The sequence below is a fragment of the Grampus griseus genome, assembly GCF_964374135.1.
Source record: "Grampus griseus genome assembly, chromosome: 20".
Classification (NCBI taxonomy): domain Eukaryota; kingdom Metazoa; phylum Chordata; class Mammalia; order Artiodactyla; family Delphinidae; genus Grampus; species Grampus griseus.
In genome coordinates, this window is record NC_139014.1 from 54,095,584 (window position 1) to 54,115,448 (window position 19,865).

Sequence of the window (19,865 nt, forward strand, 5' to 3'; positions counted from 1 at the left end):
TAGAGGGAGCCCCTGAGCTCAGGTGGTCCCACTGCCTGTGCTGTGGTAGAAGTCCTGGACTAAAGCTGAAATCCAGCCCAGATTCTAACTCACTGTGGGGCCTTGGACTTGACTTCTAAGCCTCAGTTTCCTCAACCTGCCAAGTGGCAGGTCAGGGCTGGGTGATTTCTAACCAACGCTCTATTTGGACTGAACACTGCCAGGTGCACGGGATGTGGGAGACCTGACGCAGGCATGATCTCATCCAAGGCCAAAGCCAGGATTCCCAGGTCCCCTGCTGCTCTGATGCTCTTGGGAACGGGGAGCGGGGAGGGAGAAGGGGGGGTATTGTACGAGACGCATGACTGAAATGGGCATCCCTGCCGGGTCAGAAAGAGGCACATGTAAACCCGTCTCCCAATCTCCCACATCGAGGGTGCTTCACGTGTGAGAACTCCGCCTGGCTTTAAAGGTATCCTGGGGTGAGACGGGGAGAGGTAAAACCAGCGAAAGCCACATTTAGGAAACAGAAGAATGAGCTGTGAGGTGGAAGCGGACAGAACTCAGCCGAGCGCAGAACTCAGACCGAGTGGGGCGGGAGCGCGTCAGAGAAGCATGTACACGAGGCAGATGCTCTTCTGCAAGAGATGGGAGGGCTCGGGGTGCACCGTGGCCACTTCCCTCAGGCCTGCTGAGAGCTGTCATCCTGCCACGGAGGCCGGGAGTTCCAGGAAAGAGTAACTTGCTCTTTCCCAGAACACCATCCTGAATGTAAAACGATCCTTCTTAAAATATCTGCCCATTTCCCAAACCAAACCAAGGCACAAGCCTTCCCCAGTGACCAAAGAGAGCCAAGACCCCCATCTTGGGTTGAACAGGGACCCGCTGTGTGACTGAGGATAAGTGCCTGTACCTCTCTGAGCCTTGTTTATAAAATAGGTGTCACAGCCTCAAACGGCCAGAGAGTAGACAGGAAGTGCCCAGGTCTGGAACACAAACTCTCCTTCCTTCCCATACTTTCACAATGCCTCTAGAGTGGCCCCCAAGCCCTCGAACCAAAGGTCAAGCCCCCGTCATTATATTCTGAGCCTCAAAATATCAGAGATGAGTACAAAAGGAAGTGGCTTAGAAGTTCTCAGAAGAAGGGGGATGGGGAAAATAAATAAGCCAGCAGAGTGGAAGCTTCCGGCTCTGCAGCTCTAAAACCTTTGCACAACTTTTCTCTTCTGCCCTGGAATCTTCCAGATGGCTCACTGAACCTAACTCAGCAACCAGACTCCCACAGCGTCCTGACGATAAGGAGAGAGAACAGTTTGGGGGAGGAGGGCCGAGTCGGGCAGAGTGTGGAGCAGGGCCCAGCAGGTTTGGGGCCATCACAGAGTAGGTGTGACGCTCTGCAGCTCCCTCCAAAGTCTCTGCAATGAGACAGACTACAAAGGAAGGCGTAAGTGTGATATTTGGGTTTTGGGGGCTGCAAAAGTTTAATGCATTAGTGTAGCCACGTGGAAATGTCACGTGGAAATCTTGGTGTTCATAAATGTCACTGAGCTTTTTATTTTTTCCTTTCCAACGACGCACACACACACACACACACACAATGGATGCAAGGAGGGAGGGAGAAAAAAGAACAGAAGGCAAGACTAACTAACAACAAGAAAGGGACAAAAACTTGGTGGGAGCTGGTAAGACAAAGCTTTCCCACAAAAACGAGAACCTGGAAAGAGGAAGTCCTATCCAGCACTAATCTAGTTTTTCTCTGGGCTTGTCTGTCGCTAAATAAAGCAACAAATAAGCTTTTCTTTCATTTTTGTTTAATTACTTTTAAAAGATGAAAGGAGGGGCTTCCCTGGTGGCACAGTGGTTGAGAGTCCACCTGCCAGTGCAGGGGACACAGGTTCAAGCCCTGGTCTGGGAAGATCCCACATGCCGCGGAGCAACTAAGCCTGTGCACCACAACTACTGAGCCTGCACTCTAGAGCCCGTGAGCCACAACTACTGAGCCTGCATGCCACAACTACTGAAGCCCACACTCCTAGAGCCCGTGCTCCGCAACAAGAGAAGCCACCGCACTGAGAAGCCCGTGCACTGCAACAAAGAGTAGCCCCCGCTCGCCGCAACTAGAGAAAGCCCGTGCGCAGCAATGAAGCCCCAACGTAGCCCAAAATTAATTACTTAATTATTTTTAAAAAAAAGGCTGCCTGAGTTGAGCCTGAAGCCCTGTCCTCATGAAACTTGGATGTGGAAACTTTAAGGCAGAACCTCTGTCCCAAACGTTAATCGATTCTAACAGACTCTCACCAAGCGCTGGCCCTGGACCCAACGCTCTCTCCATGGATTATCCCAGTTTACCTTTGCACCAATCCAATGAGGGAGGCGACACTGGCATCTCCATTTCACAGGGGAGGAAGCCAAGGCTCAGAGAGGCTAATCGACCAGCCCGAAGTCACACAGCTGGTGTGACCAAGATTCAAACTCAAGCTATCTGTCTTTAAAACCCACTGAGTTTCTCCAGGGTGTCCAGCTCCCAGCAGACAAGACAGGGACAGAGGGAAGGAGATGGGGGTCCCACCCCTGAGGTGCCCCACCTAAAGGGAACAACAGAGCAGCCACCACCACTACCCTGACACGGTCAGACAGACTGGGGGACAGCCAGGAACTCTGGAACCAGCTGGATGCCCCTTCACCTTAATGATCTCCTGGGCGATCTGCCTGGTCTTGTTGATGTCCACAGATGTCTTGGGGTCCCTCACAAACGAGTGCAACGTCCGTCCCTTGCAGAAGCTGTGAGGAGTGGTGGGTCAGGCAGAGATCTGGGGCCTGTGCAGCCCAACCCAAGCCCCTCTGGAGCCGGGGAGAAGCAGGGGCAGAGCTGTGCCCACCGGCCTCGGGAGGGCTCTCTCTGTCCCCGAGACCCTGGGTGCCTGAATCCTCGTTCTTGACCAGCCTGATGCCCATTCCTGCTGGGGCCTGGCCTGAGTGGGCAAGAACACCGGTTCCCCGAGGCCTAGGGCCTGCCCACCACAGAACAGGAAACTCAGTTCACCAAGCCTCCTGGCAATTCAGAGCAGCCCACCTTTGTGGAAGCTCGAGGCAGGAACACGCCCAGGCAAACTCAGCAGCCGGGGAAGAACCTTTGGCCTTCTCGGGCTATAACCAGGCAGCATCAGGGCTCTGGGCTCACCATAATGATTTTCATGATCGTGTTATTTTCTGATCACAGGGATTTTATTACAATGCGGAGTGTGCAGGAGGGGAGGGGTGGCTGTCAGGCATGTCAGAGTGATTATTAGATAAGGGGCTTGTATGCTGTGGTCCCCACCTGTACCGACTCCTAAAACCCGGAGCGAGGAAGGACCCAGGTAGAATGTGTAGCTTCAGTCCCCTGCTCCAGGGAGAAGCTGACTTAAGCCATCTGAGCAAGGGGCTAGCTTTTAGGAATCATCTGCAAGGAGATAAGATTCTTGGCCCCTCAAGGTCTGGAATATCGGCTGACGGTTGCTGTTCTGTGTTCCAGTCCCCTCAGCAGATTCTAAAACACGTTACATTTTTTGTTAATATTCTTTTATTCTTTTGCTGTACGTATTCCCTCTAAGGAGACTCAGATCTCTCATGGGACTGGGTGGATGAGAGAGAGGTGGGAGGATGAATGATGGACCGCACTGAGGCTGGGATCCGGGGGAGCTGAGCTGGTGTAACCACATGCTCCCTGAAGCATCATGCTGTCATGCTTGGGCTGGAATTTTGTCCCCACCCCACCAGGTCCACGTGGTGACCTGATGATCTCACACTGCTTGGGAGTTCTAGTGGGCAGTTACCTCGGATATGCAAGCAAGATGGAAATCATTTTTTACTTAGTAAACAAATACAGTTTGTTTGAGGAGAAGGTGTTTTTTCAAAGCACAGGGTCCAACTATAGAGAATGTCATCAGACTATTAATGAGTATTCTTTTGGCTGATGGGATTAAAGTGGTTTTTAGTTTTTTTCTTGACACCACGTGTATTCCAAAGCTTCGTCACTAACCTCATATTGTTTTTCCTGATTTTAGAAGTAAAGACCCAATAACAACTTTTTCAACGCCATGGGCAAAAATGTTTCAGTTTCACACCCCTCTGGTGCTCAGGGGGGGTAATGGTCACTCATCCACTGATGGTGGGAGGGGAAACTGGTGGACACTTTCTGGAGTAGAAACGGACAACGTCCATCAAAACGTGACATACGTGCACTCTGACCCAGCCCCGCACACGTACTGCCAGTTCACCGAGATACGGAAACAGAGATGCTCATGACGACAAAGTGTCCAGCAAAAGAGGGCTGGTTAAATAAATTAGGGGAGGACCAGCGATCGGGTTCCAGAGAGAACCCAGAGCCCAGCTGTGGGACTCGACCCAATTCCACTCCACTTTCAGTGACACCATATTGGTAACTTGAAATCGACTGCAGTGAGAGTGTTTACACCACAGGAATTGACAGATGCCATGTATCAATACTAGAGCTTCCCTCACCACCCTCCAAGAGCTGGTTGTTAAACATTTACCAGCACACCACTGGAGGTTCTGCCACGTGACGTGACGGGAACACTGCAGGTATTCAGATTAGACCTCAGACCTGCCCTCCAGCCAACAAGGCAAAGTAACCAGTAGGCTCTTTGGTTTGTATTTTTACAAACACATAAATAGTTACAAACGAAATAGATAAATAGTTTAAAACATGAGCGTATACAAATTTTTTTTTTTACTTTAATGGAAGGCGTGATAAGGAACTGTTTACAGTATCCACCTTTGGGGAGAAGCACCCGGTTCGGGTGGGAAGAGACTGGTTTTCACTTTATACTTTTCTGGAACATTTGAATTTTCTCTATCCTTAGGTATTGTTTTACTGATTTATTTATTTAATGTCAATGGGGTTATATGATGGAGAAATTACACCTCATTTTTGGTTTTCTTCTCTGTACCTCTCTAAATGGAAACTTCCATGCCCTCCGGGGTGTCCACACAAATAACAGGGCTCCCAGGGAAAGGGGAAGAGGAGGCGGCCACCCCAGGGAGAGCGGGACCGGGTTACCTGGTGATGATGGCCAGGTGCGGCGGGTTCATGCAGGCCCCCATGAAGAGCACCACGTTCTCGTGCCGCGTCTGCCGGTAGTTCATCACCTCCTTTTTGAACAGCTTCAGGTGGTCCTGGTTGTGGCCGTCCATCTCCAGCAGGCGGATGGCCACCTCGCCGTGCCAGCGGCCGCGGTGCACCCGGCCCCAGCGGCCCTGCCCGATGGGCTCGCCCAGCTCCACCTGCTCGAAGGGGATGTCCCACTCCTGCAGGTACACGCTGGTCTGGCTGGCCTTGCGAGAGATGGGGCCTCGCCAGGGCCGGCGGGAGCTCGGCAGGTCATCCAACTCGTCCTCGTCGTCTTCGACCTCCGACCTGCCGGCCTCGGGCTCCTCAGCCTAGAAGGAGAGGAGGAGGGGATAGAGGGGGCAGGGGACCTGGGGGCAGGCGGGGAGCAGAGGGGCCTGGGTTCAGGAAGCCTGGGCTCTAGTCGCAGCTCTGCGGGGCTTGCTGTGGACAGTAGGCAGGTCACTTCGCACCACACAGCCTCAATGTCCCAATCCACAGACTACGGCACTTGGCCCTTTTTTCCGCTAATGTTCCAAGACCCACCTATGAGTGACATCTAATCGCTGGGGAAGAGCATTAACATCCCCTGGCATGAAGAACTGGACCGCATTCACCCTTTCTGGCTATGCTTTTGTTTAAACACACAGTTTCTGACGCTCCACTGTGTAAGAATAAATCAGTCTGCTATCTGCTCAAGATCTTTAAGCCACTGCACTGCTCGGTTGACACTGGTTCAAGGGTCAAGGTAGCAACTCTTGGCCCCGGCTACAGTCAGAATCACCTGGGGATCTTTGATAAGTCCACACACCCGGCCCCACCCCGGACAGACCACAGGAGAGTCTTCCGGGCTGGGGCCCAGGCCTTCCGGCTGGGGGTGAAAACCATGGGAATGAAGAGTTCACTTTAGCCTCAAAAAAACAGCAAAGCAGAAGGAAGCTTGCTTCGTGGCACCCCTCGTTGCTCTCCCTGCCATGTGCACCACTCGAGTCTGCTGCGGCGGGTGGCGGGTGGGCACCTGAGACGGCCCTCAACAGGGCCCGGTGCCCACATGCTCCCCAGACCCCTGCACGTGCTGAGCCGGGGACAGAGGAGAGAGATGCACCGTCGATGGCTGGCGTGTCGCCATCACTCACCTCCACTTCGCGATCCTCCGACACATCTGCTTTGGGCGGGTTCTCAAGCCTAAGAGTAAAACAGCGTTTGTCCAAGAGACCCCGAGGCTGGGCCATTCTGCTCCCAGCTGGGCAGGGGACCCCCCACGTGAGGTCTGAGAAAGGGGCACCAGGCCTGGATCCCTACTTTGACCCACTTGGCCGTGGGAAAGGCAGTCAGGATGCTGTGGAAACACACAGGAGGCCGAGGACCAGACCCCACTTCCCTTCTCTGGCCTTGGCCTTCTCCAGACTTAATCTGAGGGTGGTAGGGGCCGACGGGTGGGCAGTGACCATCAAGGCCCTTTCGAATCTGACAACCGGTATGGGGCCCTGAGCACACGCACAGGACTTGGAATTCTGCTTGAGAACTGGCTCTGTTGCTCCCTAAGCTGTGTGACTGGTTGCAATTTCTTAACCTCTCTGAGCTGGCTTCCTCATCTGTATGTTGAGGATGACACCTACTTTACACCTGGCTGAGAAATATACAAAAAAATGGGAGACAAGTACTCAGCATGGCCTGACACAGAAAGGGCTCCATAAACAGGGGCCGTATAATTAAGTTTCTCTAACGCTGAGTGCCCTTCGCCGGGCCTTCCTGGGTCACAGACTGCTCCTGCCTCACAGACTGCCCCACCCAATGCTCACTGCACCAACAGGAGGCAACTAAAACCCTATGGCTCAGTTCACTGGATCACAGGGTGAATTAGCCCAAGCAGTGTCCCATCTGGCTGCCCAGGTACATGGCAAGGTCTGGAATGGGAGGGTCAGAGATTTAAAGGTGGAGGTGGGAGGCGGTCAGGGATGTGCGTCCAGCTTTAACAAGTCCCCAAGGAGGAGAGAGCGCAGGGCTGCCTACCGGGAACTGTCCGCCTCGGCGAATGGGACTGCCTGAGGAAATGCCGAAATGTCTGGAGGAAACAGAAAACAAACATGAGGCATGAGACCCCCTTCCACTCCCCCGGAAGACACAGTGTTTGCGAAGCCAGCACCCGCAGGGCCGAGCGTGCTCCGCCAGCAGCCCCTCGCTGGGCTGCACACGTGCTCCGGGGCCACTTCCCCTGGGCTTTTCCTAAAACAGAACACGGACGCAGCCTCCACGGCCCTCGGTTTTGCCCACACAGCTCTGCCTTGGGAAGGGACTCCCGTGGGGGAGGAGGCTGAGACTTCTCAGTCACCACCATCGCCCCGTGGCCAAACCGCCCCAGACAAGCAAGTGGTGAAAGCGACAGGGCTGCTCTTTACCGGGTGTGTGGGCCAGACCCTCCTCCACGGCTCCGAGGCTCCCTTTGAGAGTGGGGAGACTCTCGGGCCAGCAGAGGCCAAAGGCCGGACTCGCAGGTGGCTCACTAGTGTCACGTGGTGCCTGGCACAGCCGCCGGGGACTGCTGGTGGGAACCAGCGGCCCCATCCCCTCAGCTTCAGCGTTTGGGTGGCTGGTGGGGCAGCCTCTGGGCAGAGAGCAATGCACGGTCCACACGCCGGGGGCCCCAGGATTGGGCAGCTGGCACTGACCCCTGAGCCTGGGGCCTTCCCAGCTTCAGCACTGAAAGCCCCACATCCAGGGGACACAGGACAGATGGTCACCGCAGTGTGGGGCCAACATGTTACAGGCCAAATGCCCCACGGCTGCTTCTGCCGCTGGCTTCTTTCTGTCCTCTCTGGTCCCTTCTAATCGCACTCGGGAAGGCTGGCAGCCCCAGGCCTGGGTGGGCCCCTTGCTCCTCTTTTCAGCAAAAGAAGAGACTGGAGGTGGCAGTGGCTTGAGCTAATCAGGGCCTCTCCCTGTTCTCTAGGACAAACAGCGCCCCCACCAGCCAGCAAACCTCCCTCTGGGCTTTCTCCAAGGCTACCCCTGTAGCTTTCTCAACATCTCTGTCATACTTGGAGACTCTGATAGAGGTCGTGGGCCTTCTTATTAGGTAAATGCACACATGTACCCAACATCCTGTGTACAATTTCTGGGGAATCCTAGACCCGGAAGCCTCTTCTAAGGCTCTTCCAGACACCACTACACTGTGTCTGCAGACTGTCAAGGGCGGCCTGGTGTTTCCACCCACCCAACGCTGCTCACATGTTTCCACAGAAGAGAAACACATGCACGGGGACGGGGGGACATGGGGAGGTGGGGGTCTGGGGAGAAACCGCACCCCAAGTTGGGGGGGAGGCAAAATGTCTCTGAAACTTCATACGTTTCCTTAAACATTAAGAGTGCATTGTGTATTCTGCTCCAGATATGTCCACATTTGTTTTAATAGAACTATATTTCCCTTCTCTCCCCCCTGACATATCTTCAGAGCAAGAAGGACCCTTCTGGAAGAAGAACCGCACGTTTTCCCCATGCTTTCAGGGGTGCTCCCCTGTACGTCACCCTAGAGCAGTAACCAGGGAGGCTCTTGGAGGGGAACCACGGAAAAAATGGGTGTGAAGCCACAGAGCAGCGCAGGGAGCCTGGCCCTGAGCCCAGCCAGCCTGCACAGCCTGCAAAACCGCTGGGGTGGGCCTGTAAGAACTAACAGGGGCTCCCGGTCACTCCCCTCATGGAGCTGGGCTGGGGAACAGAAAAGCCTGGAATAACCAAAATACCAGGACTTCAAGACAGACCTGTTTCATCCAGGGAAAAAAAAAATTAGCTACAGTTTTTGTCTAAAACACACAGAACCTTCATATGGTCGAGTTCAGAATTAAAGTTGCAGATTACGTGTACTATTGCTTGTCACCTCCAGCCAGAGAAATAAGTACTAATTGTATAAACTCCTTAGGGGCAGGAATATGGTCAAATGCAAAGGCTGGCACACAGAAGGTGTACAAAACAATTTCTGTGGAAGGGAATCAACGAGAATGTCTTCCTGAAAGTTTTCTTCTTTATAAATTTTCTACCCTGGAGGCATTTCCAACAACTGCCAGCAGATGGCGCTGTGTGACAAGGCTCTGGAAGGTGAGGCCCGCCGAGTAAGCCGAAGGCTGCTGACCTCCCCAGACTGGCATCCCCTTCTTTAAGATGGGGTAGTAGTTTCCCCGCCATTATATAGAGGAAGATATCTTGTCAGATGCTCATAAGACATCAGCAAGAGATCCTCTCCCCTTATTCTGCAGACTGGGTTTCTGCCACCTCCTAGCTGTGTGACCCTGGACAAGTTGCCTGACGTGTCTGTGCAAGACGAAGGACTGGATGGATGCCAAGGGTCCTCCCAGGAAGGCACTGCTCCTGTGAAGGGCCAGCCTCAAGGCTACTCCCTCTGCCCCCTTGCCCAGCCTCAACAGACAGTCAGCTCTCAAAATAGGTGGGTGTGAGACTCAGGTACCTCCAAGGCGCCCAGGGAGAGGGCTGGACGGTGGCGGGTCACGTCAAGGGGCAGTTGGTGGAACCATGCAAAGGACTCACCTGGGAAGATAAACTGCTGTCTAGGATGCATACAGTAGGCAGCTTTAAACAGAAGAGCAGGTAAGTCACACACACAACAGCAAATGCAGCAGCAGGAGAGGGGACGGAGGCACGGGCTCGGGGGAGAGGGGCTGGTTATAGGGCTGGGGCAGCCCTGCCCCACCTGCCCTGCCCCAGCTTCCACGGAGGAAGGAGGAGAAGAGCTGGGAGGAAGCGGTTATTAGCAGGAGCCCCCAGGAGTAAAGGCACTTGTACCGGAGGGCTGGAGTTTGGAGACCCAGTCCCAGGGAACACCCTGCTGTAGAGCCCTGGCCAATTCCATTCACCTCCCAGGCCCCCTTCTCCTCTGTGAACTGCGCATGAGCCCAGGAGGGCAAAATACAACGGGAGATTCTGAAAACACTGAACAGTGCTGGGTGCAGAAGGGAAAAATCCCCCAGCCCGCATTCACACCTGCAAGTCCTGAGGCTTCGGTCACTAGGAGTCACCATCCAAAACAATAACCTCGCCCCAGGGTTAGCCACGGAGATACACAGAAATGCTCCCCACAATAGAGTGGGTGGACGGTAGGAGGAGGTCGCTTCCCACCTTAACAGCCGGACCAGCCCAGCCCGTGACCAGAGAGAGAGCAGATCCTGGAGAGAGAGGGCTCTGTGCAGGGGACAATGTGAGGCCAGCCTGGGGACATCAGGGAAAGCTGAGAAGCTCTGGCAGACATCACACAAAGGACTTTTTCACTGGCTGTTGTTTTTCAAACAGGCCCTTCCTTTCAGAAAAACCCAAACTAGGACGTTCAGCAGAAGGCCCGGTTTCAGAGCATAACAATGACAGAGCAGAACACGAGAGGAGGGCGATCACGCGGGGCCGTCGCTGGGTCTCTGGGGAGGGAGAGGTGGGCTCGGGACGACACACTCATGTCGGGAGATGTCCAGCCACATGCGTGTTAAGGTGAAGGGGCAGGCAAAAAAGAAGAAGGATTCTTAAAAGTCTCACCATCCCCCAAAAGAAATTCCTGGGACCCTGGGGAGATGGGCCCAGAGAGGCTGCCTGGCCTCCTGCCAGCTGCCCCAGCCAGGGCTCCCCTGGCACAGGGAGAGCTGTGCCTCTGTCCTCCCCAGCCTGGAGCCCCAGGGGCCAGTGACAGGTGGGGCCTGGCCTGGCACTCCACGGGCTGAAGCTGGCAGTGGGCCTGGCTGGGTCCGGAGCAAACTAGAATATCCCAGCCGCCCTCCTCCCCTGAGCTGCCACCTGAAACACACCGAGGGCCAAGACCAACTGCAAGGGGCCTCCTGGGAGGCCAGGGCCGGAGTTCAATCCCGGACGGGTGAGTGGGCTTTGCTCTGCTCCTGGGGGAGGTGGGACACCCCAGGCCTGGCCGAGCGGCGGGGTCCCTGTCCCTCTAGAGCCGGGGCAGCCGGGGCCATGGTCAGAGGTCAGCTCTGCCCTGGCACGCACTCCCCGGTGGACTCCGTGGCCTCATCCATGCAAGGGGGATAGCCTAAGCCCAGCCTCACACGGTCTCTTGTTTTATGGAAAAGGGAACCAAAGCACCCCTTTAAGCAGCTTGTCCAGACCACAGAGCAGGTAAGCCACAGAGCCCCGGATTCCCTCGCCCCAGCCTTCTGGGCCTGCCCCAGCCCCCCGTGCTGCCTGTCCTGCTTCCTGGGAGCTCAGAAGCCCCGAGTGAGCGAACAACGCCCAGGAGAAGCCACTCCATGCATGGGAGGGCAGCGTTGGGATCAGGTCAAGGACCCAGGCTTGGGGCTTCCCTGGTGGCGCAGTGGTTAAGAATCCGCCTGCCAGTGCAGGGGTCACGGGTTCGATCCCTGGTCCGGGAAGATCCCACATGCCGCGGAGCAGCTAAGCCCGTGCGTCACAACTACTGAGCCTGCGCTCTAGAGCCCACGAGCCACAACTACTGAACTGGCGCGCCTGGAGCCCGTGCTCTGCACCAAGAGAAGCCACCGCAATGAGAAGCCGGCGCACCGCAACAAAGAGTAGCGCCGCAACTAGAGAAAGCTTGCGCGCAGCAACGAAGACCCAACGCAGCCAAAAATAAATAGATTAAATAAATTAAAAAAAGAAAAAAAACCAGGCTTTACATCAGACTTGGCTTTGATCCCACCTCTGCAGCTTACATGCTGTGCAGCTCAGGGCAAGCCACTTGCTCCCTCTGAACCTGCGTCCCCATCTGTAAAATGGGTGCAATCACAGCAAGTTTAAATACGGGGATGCTCTTGAGCTCGGCACAGAGCCTGGCTCCCAGCAAGTGCTCTTAGTGGCGGCAGTGTTTGACCTTGAGCCTGCCGGGGTGTGCAGAGAAGGGACATGCAACCCCACCCCTGAGGCCCGAGAAAGCCCCAAGGTGTGGTACCTGGGAAGTTGAACCTGCCGTCCCTCTGGCCGGGCGAGGGGTTGGGGGGCGTGGTGGCACTGGGTGGGTTGGACGACGTCGGGAAGGGCGCTGGCGAGGAGGGCGTGGAAGACGTGGTGGAGGACGGGTTGCTGCTGGAGTCCAGGTGGTTCATGGCCAGAGGATGCTCCTGCGGGACCAGAGACACAGACAGTGGCAGGAACCGCCCAGCCCCGCCTGCCCCCCACCCCTCCCCGCCTAAAACGGAGGAGGTCAGCCAGGGCATCCTGGCGTTTTATGGGTCTAATATTTGAGGGGAGAATGGGACAGGGAGACGCGCACCTCAACGTCCATCCCCTGGAGGGCTCCTCTCATCTTTCTTATTCCAGCTCAAGCGTCCTTTCCTCCCCGAAGTCCTTCCCCAGTCCTGGCCGGGGCGTGCTCCTCCCCTTTATCCCCCCATGGCTCCCAGCACATTCCATCAGTGCACTTGAACTACGGTTTGTCAGCTGCAGGCGTCTTGGGTGGTTTTCTGAAGACTCTCTCTCCACCATGCTGTGTGTGTCCCCCGAGAGCAAGGACCACACCTGCTTGTCATACACCCAGGGCCTGGCTCTGCTCTGGCTACAGAGGAGGCTCTTCTAACGAGTTAAATTCAGCCTCTGACAAGCCTCTGTTTGGTGGGTGGTAACAGTGGGTGCCTAATAAATGCTCCCTCCACTCAGCAGGGGGACCTGCCGGCTAGGACATTCAGTGGCGTGGGCCCTAGCAAGGCCAGAGGGCCACCTGAGGGAGGGCTACTGGGGGGACTGAGTCTACATCAGGGGGGGACCCTGGGCCTGACCAGTGTTTCCCAGACCACACACCAATTCCTCAGGGGGTTGGGGAGGGATTCCTGGTCAAAAAAGTTGGGGCCAAGCTGGGTTAAATGCTACGTTCAACCGGTTTCTCCTCTGCAGGCCCTCAAGGCTCTGGGATGCACGGTAGACTCTGGAATCCACCAAAGCCATGCAGTGGGCTTCGCTGTCCAGCGACCACCCACACTGCCTATTGCCAAGCTAAAGCGGGGAGGGGGCTGCAACCACTGGCCCTCACTCTGTCCGCTCACATGTCAAGGCCAGACCCTCCATCCCGGTCAGGCCAGGCCAGCCAGGGCAGGGGGCTAGCTCGAGGCAGGTTGAATCCCAGCCCCGACTCAGCAGCTGTGTGACCTTGGATGAATCAACCCACCTTTCTGAGCCACACGGTGCACTGTCTACACAGCAGGGGCATCAGCTGCTGCCTCACGGGGTTGTTTATTCGCTCAGCATTCAATACAAACGTTTCCTCGCTGCCTGTTGTGTGCCAACCGCCAAGGCAGGCGTCAGGGGCCCGACGGGAGCACAACCCCACGGGCCTGCCCCCCACAGCACCCATGCACCCTGGGCCTGCCTCTCATTCACGGGGGACCTCGTGCTCAATTTCCTCATCTGTAAAATGGAGGTGATATCAAATTCCCTGGCGGTCCGGTGGTTAGGGCTCTGCGCTTTCACCGTCGAGGGCGCAGGTTCGATCCCTGGTCGGGGAACTAAGATCCCGTAAGCCGTGTGGCGCGGCCGAAGAAAGAAAAATAATGGAGGTGATATCAGCACGTGACTTTCAGAACTACTGTGGGGATCAAATGAGGTATCAATGGAAAAAGTTCCCGACTCAGTGTAAGTACTCAGGAAATGGTGGCTCAAAATAGGGGAGGGGGGGTATGGGCACACAACTAAGATTTGGACACAAATGTGAAATCTACGAAACGGCTAAATATGGGATCCCTAAAGGCCTCCCTCTGGCCACACATCCCGGGTTGCAGTATCCTGCTCCCCTGCTGGACCTCCCCATTGGGGGTGCTTCACAGAAAGGAACCCTGGGTGAGGGTTCGCCTCACATTATACCTTTTTGGTCAGTGCTTTGGGGAGGGTTCCGAAATGGGGTTCAGCTGCTCTGTCCACCGGATTGTTGATGTCCGAGGGGACAGATTCTGTCCTCCGAAGCCTGGGTACTGTTTAAAAAGAGGGGCGCGGTAACCATCAGCAGGAAACAGGTTCAAGAAAGATGCACCCCAAATCCAGAAGGGGGAAGCGCAGGACACTCACGCGGAAGGAAGGATATTCTACAGGCGGGGGCTTCTTTTGTACACTTGTTGTGACACTTCAACCTGGTAACGAAGGCAGGGTCAGTGCACGAAAGCCACACAGGACCCCGGGACACACGCAGGGGCTCGGAAGCACTGCCTGGAAGTTTTGTGCAACACTCAACCATGACTGCCTCAGCTCCCACAAATGTCTCAACAAACATGAGCTCAAGCGTGTAGAACGTCTGATGTTAATAGTACTAGCAGCTACTATCTGTTGCGTACGACCGTGTTCCTGCCATCACCTGCCCAATCTTCACGTCAAAGCACGTTTGATTACACCCATTTTAACTTGCTGTGGGTCACACAGCGATTTCTCTTTTCTAAACAAAAGGAGACCCTCTACCCGTGTTCAGAAAGCTTGAGACAAGTCTGAACTTAAAAGAGATGAATTAGAAGGAAAATGTTTCCATTACCAAAGGGTCCCAGGGAAGCAAGGGGCAGCCCCTCCTGCTACATTCCTACACAGGCCACGTGGTCTGAGGACCAGAGTGGCAGAAGTGGAAAGAGCTGGATTCTTGGTTTGGTTCTGCCGGCTGAACCCCCTCTTGGGGTTCTCGTTGATCAAATGGGCCGATGGCTGGGGCTCTACCAACTTCACTGCAATTGCAGGAAAGCCTGGGGCTCAGAGGTTATCCTGTGCTCTCTGCATGAAAGGTATTACTTGAAAGGGTGCTGGAGGTCCCCAATTTAAAGCCAAATGGCCAGGAGCCACAAAAGACCTGGACTGGTGAGAAAGGTCTGGCATCTCCTTTGCGTTTTCCTGATGACTCTCCTAACCACAATTTATCCAATTGACACACATGAGACCCATCACCTACAGTCTGGCAGGAGCCCAAATGCTTTAACTATACACACTAGCTCAGATTCTTGGAGCAATCCTGATGGATAGAGAGACCTGGAATCATCTTCCCAGATGTATACCTGACAAAAATGAGGCCCAGAAAGGGCAAGCACCTTGCCCCAGGTCACACAGCAACACAGGGGCAAAGTAGACTGGGAGCAGACTCCAGGTCCATCCTCTATAAGGTGAGGGCAGCCAGACAGCAGGGGACAGACTCTGCTCACCCTACATTGTTCACTATCCTTGCCTTTCTTTCCTACCAGAGACCACAACAGTAGGAAAAAATGTTGAATTTGTATAGAATCTACATTCTCTCCTCACTCTCTTCTGAAAGTACCATGAGCCACTTCTCTGTTTCTACCATTCCCTGTCCCCATTTCCCCATTCCTTGTGTGCTAACACGTAAGGCTAAACTTCAGAACTCCTTACAGTTTCCAGAACAGTCCTGCCATTCCTCTCTGCCTTTGTACAAGATGCTCTCTTGGCCTGGAATTCTCTTTCCTCCTTAGTCTACCTGGTAAACTTCTATTCATCCTTCAGAGCCCACCTCAAATATTCCCTTCTTCTAAGAGTGCTGTGCCTGATGCTCCCTTAATCTTCCTAGAGAGGGCTGATCACTCCCTGGTGTGCTGAGATTATGAATAGGTTTAGGAACTCTCAAAGGAGTTCCTTTGAACTCCGACTTGACCTAAGGCCAAGAATCAGGTAGCAAGACTATTACTAAACTAAAAGTACGGAGTCTGCTCCCCTCTGCCACCCCTGCCACGCCCCGCCCATCACCTGCAATGCTTGCACTTCACTCCGAACATCATGCTCTTCTGGCACACGTGGCAGACCTGCGACAGCCAGGACTTGGTGGAAAACCTGCAGGGGGTGGACACACAGAAATGCTCAGAGGGGCCAGGATGGAGAAGGGTCCACAAAGCCGCAGAGAGACCAGGAGACTTGGTTCCATCCCAGAGCCCCGGGCACCCTCTCGCAGGCAGGGCAGGGACACCCAGGGGCCACTGCTTCCCCCAGGCATTCAGATTTCTTAGTCACAAAGTCTTCATTGCCAAAGTCCCAAAGCTGGTGTGGTCACCGACGCCAGCTCTCTGGCAGGCAATTCGGCAAAAGCAATCAAAATCCTAAGTGCGCACACAGAGCGATTCCAGTGCCAGGAATTCATCCAACAGATGCTCCCACGGGTGTCAAACGACGCACTGAAAAGGTTACTCACTGTAGCATGTTTGTGGCAGAAAAGACGAGAAACAAGCTGTGTCGTTTAGGTGTACAGGTGACTGACTGCATAAAGTATGATCCGTGCACACAACCGAATACCACGCAGCCGGAAAGTAAGATAAGGAAGCTCTTTTTGCACAGATAGGCAGTGATCATTAAATTATGTTGTCAGTGAAAAAAGTAAGGTACAATGCAACACAACTCCACTTATGTGAAGTTCAAGTACAGGAAAAACTAACCTATGACGACAGAAGTGAAAAGTACCTCTGGGTGGTAGCACTGCGGACTGAGAAGAGCCAAAGAAAACGTTCTGGGATGTGGAGGCTCTGAATCTTCCTCTGGGTGGCATACGTGGGTGTATACATATGTAAGAATTTATTTGTGTACTTAGCTCTATATAAATTATGCCTCGATTTTAACAAGGAAAAAAGCAAAGGATAGAACAGTGTGTATAATATATGCAATATTTGTGTGAAAACAAAAAAGGAGGCGGAAGAATATACATATGTCTTTGCTTATATAAAAATATCTCCAGAAGGACACACAAGAAAGAGCCAAGATCTGCCTATAGGGGGAACTGGGGCCTGGTGACAGCAGCAGCGGCACTTTTGTCATATATATACCCTTTCAGACCTCTTGAGGTTTGAACTATAAATGTATTTCAATCCAAACTAAATAAAGTTTTAAAAAAACCACAAAAGATATATTGGAAAGGAGGATGGGGAGAGAGTGGGTGGTATCCTCCAGAGAAAAGGTCCAAGGTCCATTCATAGGGTGGGGAGGCCTGAGGGCAGAAAGAACTCACATTTTTGGAGGACTAGATGTTTTAAAGCGTTGTATATCATAGTAACAACAGAACAAACAGCAACAGTGTTTGGGGAACAGTGTGTGATGCATCCATGAACATTAGCTTACTCCTGGGAGTGACCACCCCTGGGAGTTAGGCAGGTCTGCGATTCTTAGTCCACAAGCAAGGAAACCAGCTCAGAGAGGTTAGGTGACTTTCCCGAGGTCACACAGTCCCTGTGTGACCCGGGACCCCAGGTCTCTGAACCAGAGCACGGCTCTATAAGAGACCCCTGGGCCAGAAAATAAGGGGAAAGGCGTGGGCATTGGGGCCCGACCACACTGGCTTTGAATCCTGCCAACTACTGGCTGTGGGATGGGTCAAAGCCTTTGCAGATGAGGCCAGCACTCTCCCCTCACAGGGATCTGGGGGGGATCGCTCGCATGCTGTATGAATGTGCAGAGCCTGGACTGTGGGCGTGAACGTCACTGCTTCTACTCAGTCAAGATGGGAGCTTGTGGGGCAAAAGGACAAAGACGCCCACCCGCTTGGAACGCTTTTGAAGGAGCCCCGATCCGGCCACCTGGGATCCACACTCCCCTTCTCTCTGGTCTTTAATCTCCTCTCATGTCAACATGGGGGGAAGGGGAGCAGCTCAGTGGTATGTGGGATGATCTCCACCAGGAAGTCCTGAAAGCAGGTGGAAATGAGAGTCGGGGCTCGGCCGGAGAAGGGGCAGGTGCCAGGGAGGTGGAAGGGGCGGGGTGAGCGTCATGGGACAGTTTTCTCCCCTCACGATGGGACCAAAAACCTTCAGAGCTTCTTGTCGAGAGAGGCCTGGATCATGAATTTAGAAAAACCAAGAGGGTATGAGCGTGATGTCCCACACCCACGCCCGGAACCCAGGCAGGCAGGGCAGCCTGGCCATGCCAGACAAGAGGGGTACTGCTGCCCGGGTGGAGGGAGCGGCAGCCTGGGAAGCACTCGGGGTCCAGCTGGCAAATCCTCTGTGCGACCAGGGGCAGCCGGGGCAAAAATGAAACAGAACTGATCCCGGTGTCCCTTGGCTAAGTCGGCCTCTCTCCGGCTAGAGGCAGAGGTTAAATACCCAGCGCTCCCCAGGGCTGGACGCGTGAGCCTCACACGCACTTCACTCCATTTTATCCTCACGACAGGACTGAGAGCAAGTCCCAGCCGTAGAGGGGGAAACTGAGGCTGGGAGGGATTCCTGCCGATGGGCGATGGGGGGGTCCCCACCGGAGAGGGAACAGGAGAGGTCCTGCCCTCTCACGGCTGGGAAGATCGCACTGGACACCGGGTGGGACAGAGGGAGGCTCTCAGACCTTCACTCAGACAGCCTCCCGTTGTGCCGGAGGCTCTCCTCCCCGAGGCTCCGGGGTACAGGCGTCCCGGCCCTGCCAAGGCTCTCAACAGAGGTGCCTGGGCACCAGCCACGGGGCTCAAGCAGCGTCTCGGTGGCCACGTGACCTCGGGCGAATGACTCAAGCCCCGCGAGCCGAGTCTGCACCGCTGGGTGAGGATCCGAGGCTGGCCTCCTGCACAGGCTGGAGTGCAGCTCACGCTCCGGGGGGAAATGAGTGGGCCCTGCTGTGTTCACAGCATCCTTTAATGGGGCGGCCAGAGCACCACGCATCCCAAGGGACCATCCTGCTGGCCATCGGCGCGGGGCGGAACGAGACGCCGCCCGGAGCTGCTGTTGGCAGCACACGCCAGCCTCACGAGTGCTGAGGCCGAGGCCTCTGGGCTGTCCACGTTATGGGCCCACATCAGTCACGCCAGCTGCGTGAGTGCCAGAGTCACCGGAAGTTGCTGGAATCCAGACTGGCAACCCGAGAACCTTAGGGATGGGGTCTGGAGTTTCAGCACGTTCCACGGGGCTCTGACGTGTGGCCAGTTATGTCCACGTAACTGATGCCGTGCTGGACCCAGAGGACGCTCTCGGCCCCTCCCTGGGCCTTTGACCCTGTTTCTCCTGGGACCTGTTTTTCCCCAGCAGACTGAGGAAGAGACCCAAGGAGGGGCAGGAAAGGGCCCAGCAAGTCCCAAAGGCTGCTGGTGACAGGCAGGGGCTCCAGGTGGGTGCCGGGTCGTGTCCACAGAGGCATGGACAGACAGACCGGAGGCAAAGAGCCCTGAGAGACGGGAGTCAGGACAGCCCCTCCCCACGCACTGAAGAGCGACCCCCTGGTGGAGGCTCAGCTTATATGGGCCCCAGCCCAGCTCTGTGCCCCCTCCCCGCCCCAGCCCAGCTGGGCCTACCTGTGTGTCACCGAGAGCCCGATGTCCCTTCGTACCATCTGTGGGGATCCGTGCAGGAGATCTGCGGGGAAAAGGGCCAGGTCAGGCAGGCCGAGGGGGCCCTGCTGGGGACGGCGTGTGCCTGTGACCTTCTGTCTCAGACATCACAGGCTAGGGCGGTACGGAGGGACCGCCATATGGCAGAGGGACAGTTCCCTGAACCTGCATCTAATCAAGACAGAGACGGCCAGGCGAGACCAGAGGGGGCCAGTGTGGTCACCCTCACACTTGGGCCCCCCCGCAAACAAATGGTACCACTTAGCCTCCGCAGACAGTTCAGAAATGGTCCGCGTGAGGTTTCTAGCATTGGCGGGAGGCAAAGCCAAGGTGAGGACAGCAGCTCCGCTCCCCCCCGTCTCTTGCACTTCCTTGCGGATGCACCCACAGGCCACCAATCCTGGCTGCTTCTTGGGAAGCAAGCAGAAGCTGCCTGACCCTTGGCGGAGGGCTTGAGGCTGGTCGGCCTTGTGGCATACCTAGCTTTCCAGTCACAAGCACCTTGAGGATTCTGCTCTGAGAGCCACCAATGCCAGGGCCCGGCAGGCAGAGGGA

At 55.2% G+C, this 19,865-nt stretch overlaps 1 protein-coding gene across 1 annotated transcript in view; it reads right to left on the reverse strand.

Moving 5' to 3' along the window:
- Window positions 1–19,865, reverse strand: part of KSR1 (kinase suppressor of ras 1) — a gene marked incomplete at its 5' end in the record, with an annotated part of 151,324 nt that overhangs the window by 12,709 nt on the left and 118,750 nt on the right. The window contains 9 exon segments of the mRNA XM_082678709.1: window positions 2,664–2,760; window positions 5,042–5,421; window positions 6,226–6,274; window positions 7,103–7,154; window positions 12,003–12,171; window positions 13,904–14,010; window positions 14,105–14,166; window positions 15,767–15,850; window positions 19,275–19,335. Of these exon segments, the coding sequence (XP_082534835.1) occupies window positions 2,664–2,760; window positions 5,042–5,421; window positions 6,226–6,274; window positions 7,103–7,154; window positions 12,003–12,171; window positions 13,904–14,010; window positions 14,105–14,166; window positions 15,767–15,850; window positions 19,275–19,335 (1,061 nt within the window).